Consider the following 10,920-nt stretch of genomic DNA (forward strand, 5'->3'; position numbering starts at 1 on the left):
TCACATGGGCTGCGGGCGCCCTTGCGCGGCGGGCCCAGCCAAACGAGGCTCTGCCCCGCGGAGAATGGTGGGTCATGGCAACGCACGAAGCGGCCCTCCCCCATCCAAGATGGCGCCGCCGCCTCAGGCGGCCCCTTTGTTCCAACAGCGGCAGCGGGCGCCGCATTGCTGCGAAGGGCGCGAAACTAGGGCATCACGGCCCCGCCCCCTTCCCGGCCCGGGGTGAGTCTGTGTGCAGGGGAAAGAGGGAGGGCTGCGGCTGGGGAGACCGTAGCCAATCAATATCTTCCACTCTCTCATCCCACAGGAACGCGTCTGCAAACTTTCTCCCCCTCCCATCCAATCAGCACTTTCCGCCACACTCCACCCCACGTGGGGAATGCGAAGCGTGCATCACTTCCCTCTCAGCGTCTTATGAATATTAACCAGGCTGCGACCAATCAGGAGGCGAGGGGGTGCTAGAACAAACGCGGAGTTACCTCATCCCGGCGAGTGGCGATTTGCATATTCATGACCAGGGCGGGGCCAGACAAGGGGCTATATAAGCAGCTGCGCCGCCAGCTCTCAGCGTACATCGTGCTGGGACTTTGAAACATTGTGCTGCCTTTGCACTCATTGAGGACCGGTAAGGAGCCCGGGGAGAGGCGGGGAAGGGCCTGGGGAGGCAATATTCATTGCCTCAGGCGGAGGCGCCCTCTGCAAGGCGGTGCCCCATAGGAGCGGCTGCTTTCCCTAGAGGGAGAAACGGGTACGGTCGATCTGTCCGCCTTCCGCTCCGTATTCACCGTTGTCAACCGCTGGGGTCCCCAGCAGGGCGAAGCGCACCGCTTGGGCTGTTGTTAGGGGGAAGGGCGAGCAATTAACAACGACGCCCCTTCGGAAACAAAATGGCGCCCAGTCTCGGCCGGCGCAAAATGGCTTCCCCCACATTAGTAGCGCGCATGCGCCGAATGGGCGGGGCAAGGTGGGAGGCGCTAAGGTTTGGATGCTTGGCGCAGGATGTATGTGCGCCTGCCTCAGACAGTGGATCGTTTGCGCATGCGCCTTCCCGGGTGCCGGCAATGCCGTGAAGCTGGCGCGCTCTTCCATAACGCGCATGCGTGCGAGGGAACGAAGTAGGTGTAGTGCGGCAGGGCATCTTGGTTCCTGCCCTGGCGGCGTGCTCCCGAGCTGCGGGGAGTCGTTAGACCCACACAATCTAGCCACAGCCACTCCAAAGGCAGCCTCATTCCCTAAACGGCCCGGTGCGCTGGGCGATGTTATCACACACTACGGCAGCCGGTTGCTCTCTGGCCTGATGTTCGATATCAGAGCCTGAACGGGGTGGGAAGGGCTCTGCCTGATAGGAACCCACTGGTGCTTGTTCTCTATGGATGGAGAGTAAGGAAATGGACCGTGCAGATGGATCTGGGTGATAGCGCCAGGCCTGCTGTGATACTGTGCATTGGAGAACACACATAGGGGTTCTGGTCTTGGGGGGAATATTGCTTGGCTGCAGGGATAAATCATGCTGCTGGATAAATTACATTCTCTGTGGTCTCCTCATTTCTGAAATCTGGCTAATTTCTTGAAATAAACACTTTTAATCAACTTTGTGTTTACATGGACTATCAAATGGACATCTCTAGGTACAAAGCTGTGGTTCTCTTCTATGAATTGCACATGGCAGCTTAGTACTAGCAGCTGTGGTATTGCTATACAAGAATTATGGTCTTGGTGACACCGGTCTAGTGAATTAATCCCTTGGTCCTGTGTGATTCTGATATACTGAAAGCAACAAAAATAACTTTTCATGTGGGATTTAACAGTTGATGTAATGTCTTTGTTTACAGAACAAAATGGCATCAGATGAGGGAAAGCTCTTTGTTGGTGGACTGAGTTTTGATACCAATGAACAGTCACTGGAGCAAGTCTTTTCTAAATACGGACAGATATCTGAAGGTAAGAACAAATTAAGTGGTTGTGATGAGTTTTATCTTTTTCTGATAGAGTGGATATGTGCCAATAGTGTCTTTGCTTTTCAGTGGTCGTGGTGAAAGACAGAGAGACCCAGAGGTCCAGAGGCTTTGGGTTTGTCACTTTTGAGAACATAGATGATGCTAAAGATGCAATGATGGCTATGAATGGAAAGGTAAGGAGATCCTGTGTTCCATTTTTTCAGAGACACTGTACAGAGCTGCAGAATCATGATACTGTGATCTCCAGAGTAGTAGTAATCTGTTTTTCTATTAAGCAGAATTAACCATTGGGGGTTTAGAATTAAAATATTTTGGCAACATAATGGAATATTAAAATTTTTAGGAGCAGTTAAAGTAATGTGCAAGTCTACAAATATGAAGGAAACCTAGATAGGCAGACTTGCCCTTTTTCTTATTTCAAGCAATATTTTTATTTTTGAATGCTCTGTAAATATTATTTAATGGTGGTGACTTGATTGTGATTTTGGATATGGGGGCAAACCATTATGGACACAAATGACTAAAACAAACTTTTTCCAATTTGTACCTTAAGTTTGGACAGCTTATTTGGCAACTGCTGTCCTGTTAAGTTTTAAAAGCATGTAAATACTGGTACAGTTCATTTTTTTTCTCTCCCCCCGTTTTGGTTTTAGTCTGTTGATGGGCGTCAGATTAGAGTTGACCAGGCAGGTAAATCATCCGAAAACAGATCCCGTGGATACAGAGGGGGTTCATCAGGTGGCAGAGGCTTTTTCCGTGGAGGCAGAGGTCGGGGGGGCCGTGGCTTCTCTAGAGGTGAGTTAGTGTAACTGGTTTTCAATAACTGACTTGACACTGAGAAGTTTTTCAATGTGTTAATTGGTCCTTTATTGTGTCCATTCAAGGAGGTGGAGACAGAGGCTATGGAGGAAGCAGATTCGATTCCAGAAGTGGTGGATATAATGGGTCTAGAGACTACTATAGCAGCAGGTAAACACAATGAAAGTAGACTGTAAGAGTTCAGACTGCTGACTGTTGAGGTTTTTGTCACACCAGCCCTGAAATAACTCGGTTAACAACTTGACTGGGATGTAAATTGGCTCAGTCACACATTACACTTTTGCTGTGCTATTGTATCGATCACAGCATGTTTCATAAAACAAACATTTGTTATTTTTACCAGCAGGAATCAAGGTGGCTATGGTGACAGGTCTTCAGGAGGGTCCTACAGAGACAACTATGACAGTTACGGTAAGTTTTAGTTCAAAAGGGAACGAAGAATACACTGCCTTGGGAGCTCTCTAAATCGATTGACCTGTTGAAGTCTGGAAATACTGTAAGGCTCAGTTGGACCGTGTCACACTCTTTGTTCTTGCCCATAAGAACCAGTCTATTTGCAACCAGGCCTTGGAAATGTTTGCCACTTAAATTCCTAATTTTAATGCATGTGTAGGACTTGCTTGGATCTTAAGGCAAGCAAGTAGTAAATACTCACATACTTGAAGTTCGAGAATTAAGCAAAACTCCAAATGCCCTCTAACAAACTTTTTAATCAAGGGTGGGGGAAGTTCTCTTAAGCTCTAGTGAACTAGCACTAGCCTCTGAAATAATACAGGGAGTAAAATGCTGGAACTTGTCTATGCTTCGGTGCCTTTACAATTGTGCCTGCTTCTTGTCCTCAGCTACACACAACGAGTAAAAATCCTTCCTGACTCAAGATCGTCCTTCCAATGGCTGTATTTATAAAGATTTTTGGAGCTTCGCTGAAATCGTTATTGTGTAGTACATCTACTTGTATTTTCACTTTTGTAGTATTATCAGTTCTGATCTTGTCAAACACAGCCTGACAGCTTCTGATATAAGATGGTCTGATTAGACTTTTCTTTAAGAAAGCTCTGTTTCCAAGTGTTTTTAATCTTTTTTGAAAGCACTACGGATTTTATTTTATCCTCTGTGATAAGCCAAGGTGTTTTTTTAAAAGTTGTGAAGTTGGGGCCCTAATTCAGTTTTTTGAGATAGAAAAGGACCTTTAATTCAATGTTCACTGGAAGCTGAACAAGCTGTGGACTTTATATTTTTTTTTAAAGTGCATTACCTTCGTCTCTTGTAACATTCCTTTAGTGTAGCAAGGTAGGCATGCAGCCTGGGTGTAAATTGGAAGGCAAACCACCTTGATATACTTAAAGAGAAACTTGCTTGTATGTTCAACCTGCATAACGGTATTTTTACTGTATGATGTAAATTACCCAGAAATAGACTCTCGCAAACTTACCATAAAAGAGGTTCTTGAAAATGTTTATTTATATTGTCCTTTTTTTACTGGAAGAAATATGCATATTCCATTGATATTGTATTTGAAGTGGTAAAGGATTCTTGTATACAGTTTTCTTTGGCTTTACGAAGCCTATTAAAAGACCGTCTGAAATGAACTCTGCTCCTGACATTTACATTTCATTGCACAACACAGTCCTTGAAGATCTTGTGAACAAACCAAGTAATAAGGAGGACTCTAGAGAAGAGAGCCTAGTGATAGGAGTATTAAAGCAAGCTAGACTTACTGACCATTGGAGAGAATGTAATCTTAACTGGTCTTGACATGTGAATACTGTCAAGATGTTTTCACATAAAAATAGTCAAATTATCTAGTGGCAGACTACTAAAAGTATACTCTAGGGAATTGTAATTACTAACTTGTTATATTTAGATCAGCAAAAGTGGAGGGAAAAACTAGCTGGCCAGTTTAGTCAGAGGATAGTTCAGGATTTTCATAAAATAAGCAGACATTGAAATTTGTAGTCTGAATCAGTCTTTTGAGAACGAGTAGTTACTGGTTTGACACAGTGTTCCAAGGTAGACAAATTGACTTAATTAGCTAGCTTTGTCATTGCCTTACAAGTTCTAAGAATTCTCTGCTAGCGTATGGAAACTGCAGTGTCCTTGGAGAAAAGAAGTGTTGTGCCTCCAACAGAAACCTCTGAGACGAAAGCTGCTTTCTGGGCTAGTTCATATGTGGAAATAGTCCTGTAATTCGAGGTAACTCCTTTTGCTCATGTCCGCATCCTTCCTCTTGTTGAGAGCTCATTTGAAAGTCTAATGTACCTGTGAAATAATACCTCTGACAGTTTTGGTCAACTAATGGAAAAATTTTAAATCCATGCCTATGCAATCTTTGGTTTGTGGCACAACTTCAGTTCCACAGGTCAGAGTTGGGCATACAGTCATGTCTTGCCTAGTAGGTATGGAAGCAAGATGGGAAACAGAATTCCCTGACTTGATTTGTGTTCATCTATTGAGACTCTTCCTAGACTCATTAAGTCACTTAATTGTAGCTTTCTTTACCATCTTACTTGTTGCCATTAACTTTCTCCCATAGCCCACACTGTTCCTAAGCAGCCATGTCAAAGTGGTTAACTGTCTCTGCTTAAGGATCAAATGATATATATTGGCTGGTATATCAAAGGCATCAGCCAGCCCTGGAATTTCCCAGACTGTGCTTCTGTGATGTGATAGGGTTCAGCGAATGGCTTGTGAAACCCTTGTATATGATGTGACTTGTGTTTGGGGAGGTGGGTGGCAGTGTAAACACCTTGGTTGGATATGGCTAGTAACACACATTTGCTTTACCAGGTTGAAGAGAAGATGGACATTTGAGCCTGAAACAGCATTCCTGAGCATTTCATGAAAGCAGTACCAACAATCAACTTTCTAAGCAGGTACCATCTACAGTGCATTCCCTTGTAAGAAATTATGGAGTAGGGGAGAGCTCTTTTTGGAGAAATTTGATTTTAGGTTTGGCATATGTACATGTACCAGAATTAACGTTTTGCCTTGTGCTAATATCCTGTGAGAAATAAGTGTGTGTTGATAACTTGACTAACTCTTGGTCAGTAGTTGCAGTTTTAGATAATTTAATGTACGTATGGATCTGCTATTTGTAGAACTCATTGTCTTGTTTTATTTCAGCAGTGAGCTGCATTGAAGAGGATTGATACAGCTGTTGACTGAGCAATGGAGTTCAAGAGCTTTGAGCAGTGTATAATATCTGATGTAGATCAAGTGAACAATCTGACTTGTAACAATTATAACTGATAGAATAAATAATTGGACTGGAAAAAGCAATGATTTTTTAATAAATTCTATAAATAAATGCAAGAAAGATGGATGTAGTCAAGGCACGATTTGATAGATTTGGGGTTATTTGATGCATAACCCAATATAATTTAAAGCGTTAGCACTGGAAATCTGTCCCTACTTATGAAGGTCCAGTTGATCAGTAAAGGGTTAAAGATCATTGAGTGAGCCCCTGTGTAGGATTCTAAGAGGTTTGTTTGACTGGAGGGAATGAAGGCTGTCTTTCTAAAAGACTTTAGGATCTTGCCATTTTAATGGCTGTTGAGCGGGTAATGATTTGGTGGTTTTACCCCTTCATGACCAAGTCCAAGTTCAAAAAAATACAGCCTAAAGTCACTGAAACACCATTGGAAGCTTGTATTTGGGTATTCTACCTATTCTGCATTCACAAATGTTACTACCTTCTGATGACTGAGTTTGAAGGGGCACTATGGTCATTTGAGCAACTACATAAACACTAGTGGTCAGTCGGCTCTCTATGAGCTGAGGGGTGAAAACATCTACTATCTGTTCCAAACCTATTAGACTCTAATAAAACTTGGAATTTTAGAAATCAAATTTACATATTGAAATTTGTCTTCTAGATTAAGGTTCATGTACATTAATCTACAGGTATAATTGGTTTGCACCCTCTGCTGATAAATGTTAAAACAAGTCTAGGGAAAAGTGTCAAAATTACACTAAATAGTTTTCTAAAAGCTTTTCTACAAAACCTCCATATTGGGTGGCAAAGCGGAGCTCACTATTCTGCAACTAATTTTTTGCCATTTACCAATTCCCAGCACCAAAAAATGTTCTACCTAAGTAGTGCTATTGCTTATAGATTTCTCAACTGTAAAAGGAATGTTTCTTTGCAGCTTACCATAAATGGCTGTTTGAGACTTCTCATACTGTTATGAGAAAAACATTCACATTGGGGTTTGATTAAATATTTCTAACTTGAGTTTATGCTCAGAGCGATCTCTCCTAAACCCTATTGTGTAAATCATCATTTAGCAGTTGGGCTGCTGAAGGTGACTCAGCTCTAGCAAAACCTTTTCTGCCAGTCCTCTATATCCACAATATGAAATTGTCTATTGGGGCAATTGCCTAGTACTGAACTAGCTGCTTTATAGAGTCCCGACTTAATAATGAAACTAGTATGTTGAAGCAATAATGACCCATTAACTTGCATTTAAGTACTGCAGTCAGACAAGCTTTTCAGAGATACTTTAATGTTGGAGAAGACTTTTATTACAGTAGTGCACAGAAGCCTCAGTTACTTTGAAGCCCCCTAGTTTTGGTGCTGTACAAATGCCTAATTTTGTACAAAAGTTTAGAATAGGGACTAATCTAGAGTTTTTGTACTATTCATGTAGAAACATAAGAGTACAACCTAATGCAGTTGTAGTTACTGTTATGAAAACACAGACACATACCATGTATAGATAAAAGCTTATTTTACTCAGTGCAATTCCCTTATCTAAATAAAATTGTAGAAAAACTAGACCAGCTTAAGGGATGACCAAATGCTACAGCTAGGAGAGGAGAAGGGTGAGGAAAAATGGTTTACAACTGTTTAAAATGTATAAATGAAAAGATGCCAGTGGCCACCTTGGCAGTTGCCTTCTACCAGCTTGCCATAGGTGGCATAGAAGTGGGTTTTAATGGCTTCCTAAAGGAGCATTCCAGGAGGACATTCCATGCATAAGAGGTGGCTCCCCCAAAAGCCTGAAGGTTTGTGGGAGAAATAGATAGGATTTGGCTTAACTATCCATTTCTTTCAAAGCTTGTACGAGTGCATCAGTTTTCTTACTTGGCATGTACAAGTGCTTTAGAAACATTTGTCTAAAAGTATCTCAAAATAGGATCAAAAGGAATACATTGGCTACAGCCAGTAATAAACACCACCTTGAACAAAATATTGAAGATTTTGACTCCAGCCCCTAAAGTCAGCCAACACAATACATACCTACCTATCTTTCCTCGAATGTGTTGACTCAACTTCTCATCTTACCAGCTTTGTACTATTCTATAAAGGTGTTTCCTATACATCTTTCCCAAATTCCATGTAATGGCTACCTTATGCACTCATTGGTTTTGTTTCCTTGTACTTGTTTATATAGCAAGGTCAAAATTAAAGGCCTGTGGGGGTAAAACCATAGCCTTGCTGTCATTTGATCTGCATGCTAAAGTCATTTACTTATGCTGCATGAACATAACTCCAACTTATTCTCTCCCTTGTAGCTTCATCTTGCTGGTGCTGCTCTGAGAACTTGGGTTCAAGTGTGGTTTCCCTAACTGAAACTTAAGTGAATCCTCCAGTTTGTAGCTTGCTCTGTACATTGTTCCTCATCCTTCAAGAATTTACACTGGTGCTTACTCTGACTCTGATTTACCAGTGCCTTGCACCTTGTGCAGTTATTTACAGCAGTGCAAAGTGGATGTGAAAAGCTACCAGCTCAGAATTGATAGTTTTCACCCACCTTGCACAGGTGTGAGTGACAACACACGGTGCAGAGCATTGGAGTTGAACGCCCCAACATCTGAAATCTTCAATCCCATACTTAACCTAACATTGGGCACTCTGATCAGAGACTGTCATTACACTTTCTAATCTGCAACTGGCTGCCAACCATTTGACGAAAGTTGCTTGAAGTAGATTTAATTGCCTTAGTTTCATAGGATCTGACTCATCTAGTCATACTATTTTTTTCAAATATAAGTGGATCCAAACTCCCTTGCTCAGCTTCTAGAACTAAACCAACTTGATGAGACAAGTCCGCCTTTACAATGTGATGTCCCGGAGGCTGGCTTCAGAAACTTTTTTGCTAAGAAAATTATCCTGTCATTTAGCCACATTGTCTTTGTTTCCCTTACTTTTGTCTTAGCAGTCTGGGCATAGAGTGCATGCTTCTGCTTTTGTTCCCCTCTTACTTTTCTTCCACTGTATTAATATAGCCCTGCTAATTAACTTAATGAAGTCAGGTGCCTTGTTTAATCCCTTCCTTTAGTTAAATTCTTAGTTATTATTTCTTGCTCTAAGATGCTTCTACCCCTCAATCAAAGCCTCCTTTCCATCAACTATTGGCTTACCTCATTGTCTCATTTCACTGGAACAAGGAGATGTCATCTGGTTTCAAGAACTTTGATATCCAATACCTGGCTGTGAATGTTTCCAATACATCCCTCTGTAATTCAGACCTCCCCATAGTCTCTGCCCTTGTGGCTGTCGTCATTGATATGTTACACCAGTGCCTTGTCATGCTTAAAAGTTGTAAACTAGAACTAAAGCTGAGAGCAAACAGCTGGAAATAAAGAAATGCAGTTTTACCCATATTGATCTGAAGCAGCCTTATGCTGTGCACTTTCAATACTCTTGAAATATCCCTGAGTTAGAATTTCATTCTGCTATATGGACTTCAAATGCCTTTTCAGTAGCCAGGGGCCTGAATTTTTTAGGTGTGCTGAGCACTTATCAAATTGGCTTCAGTTGGTTCTGGGGTTACTCCACACTGAAAATCAGGCCCTGGGCTCCTTGTTTAACTCATGAAAAACCATGTAGCTCTAAGTTTACAGCTGCAAAGTAGGTTTCTGAGACTTGACAAAGGGAGCAGAATGCTGTGTGCAGGTGATAATTGAAGGAAGAGGGTTCCTGAACCTCCCTATGTACACCAGATTTACAAAGGTGCTAACAAGGAAACCCCCTTCCCTCTCATATTAATAAAATGCATTTGATCATATCCCAGCCTTTCTTTACATGCTGCCTCATCTACCTCTCTATTATGAATTTATGGTATTGCCAGTTATTAAACCCCATTGCAGATCAGCCTTTCCCAGAAAGTGTACAAGAGTTTGCAACATGATGGGCTAGTGAATAGGTCACTAGACTAGGAGCCAGGAGCTATAGTTTCTATCCTTGAATGTACCACTGATCTGCTCTCTGACCTTGGGGAAGTCACTTTTCTATGTCTGCATCTTGGACAGCTATGAAAACTTACAGGAACAATGAAAGGATTTATGTGTATACACAGCAGGGAAATCCTGAAGTCTACTTATCTTGTACCCCCCTCAAACTCATTGACCCCAACGAGAGTTAAACAAAACAAACCTTCAATCAGAATGTTGCCTGATGTATTTAATAATTTCTCTGTTGGTGACAGTGGGTGTTCTGCATGCCCACTGAGCGCAGTGCAGCGTATGAACCCTTAATGGTAAATACCCTCTCAGAAGTTAAAATGAAGTAAATGCACACACACAAAGTATGATATGAAAAACCTGACAAGTTCCTGATATGATGAGGCCTTTGTGCCCTAAATTACTTATGCAAATAATTGTAAATGCAAAAATGGAGGCCTGACTAAATTTGATCTAAGGCATTACTGGTTTCAAAGATTACAGCGAACGGATTAATGAAATGATTCCCAGAATCAGTTTGGGATGAAATAGAATTGGCTGAACGGACTTAATAGAGTCCCCTATTCAAAGGACTCCCAGGCAGTGGTTTTGGGATGTGGAACTATAGTGACACCTAATGGCCAGTGTGAAAAGGAGACTAATAAAAGTGGCAGAAACTTCCCCAGAGAAATCTTGAATTAGGGCATTTTGAAAGAGCACTCTGTAATCTTCAGAAGTTCCACTCTTTTCAAGTGTGTGTCCTTTAAAGGTTTTTCTGCAGAGAACAGGACTATTGACAACACAATGTTACCAACACCAGCCAGCAAAATCTCTTAAAAATTACTGGGGGGAAACACTGCTAAAGTGAAACAATTAGGGCCAGATTTTCCAAAAGAGCTTGGCACCATCATGACAAACCCAGATGTCCAAAAGACACCTGCATCTTAACCTGCTGAGCAATTTTCAAAATCTAGCA

At 41.9% G+C, this 10,920-nt stretch overlaps 1 protein-coding gene across 5 annotated transcripts; it reads left to right on the forward strand.

Moving 5' to 3' along the window:
• Nucleotides 1–531: 531 nt before the first annotated feature.
• CIRBP (cold inducible RNA binding protein) lies at nt 532–6,096 on the forward strand. Of its 5 annotated transcripts, none has more exons than XR_010562357.1 (8): nt 532–625; nt 1,833–1,941; nt 2,025–2,131; nt 2,612–2,753; nt 2,843–2,927; nt 3,121–3,188; nt 5,565–5,650; nt 5,901–6,096. XR_010562357.1 is itself a non-coding variant. In XM_065421954.1 (7 exons), the coding sequence occupies exons 2-7, from the start codon at nt 1,839–1,841 to the stop codon at nt 3,634–3,636; spliced, it is 522 nt and encodes a 173-aa protein (XP_065278026.1). In that variant the 5' UTR covers nt 532–625; nt 1,833–1,838; the 3' UTR covers nt 3,637–4,364. The 5 variants fall into 5 exon arrangements, 2 of the variants coding, with proteins under 2 accessions (XP_065278026.1, XP_065278027.1); XR_010562358.1 differs by having other exon boundaries at nt 5,904–6,096; XR_010562359.1 differs by having other exon boundaries at nt 3,124–3,188.
• Nucleotides 6,097–10,920: the final 4,824 nt, after the last annotated feature.

Source organism: Emys orbicularis, chromosome 24 (assembly GCF_028017835.1).
Source record: "Emys orbicularis isolate rEmyOrb1 chromosome 24, rEmyOrb1.hap1, whole genome shotgun sequence".
NCBI lineage: Eukaryota > Metazoa > Chordata > Testudines > Emydidae > Emys > Emys orbicularis.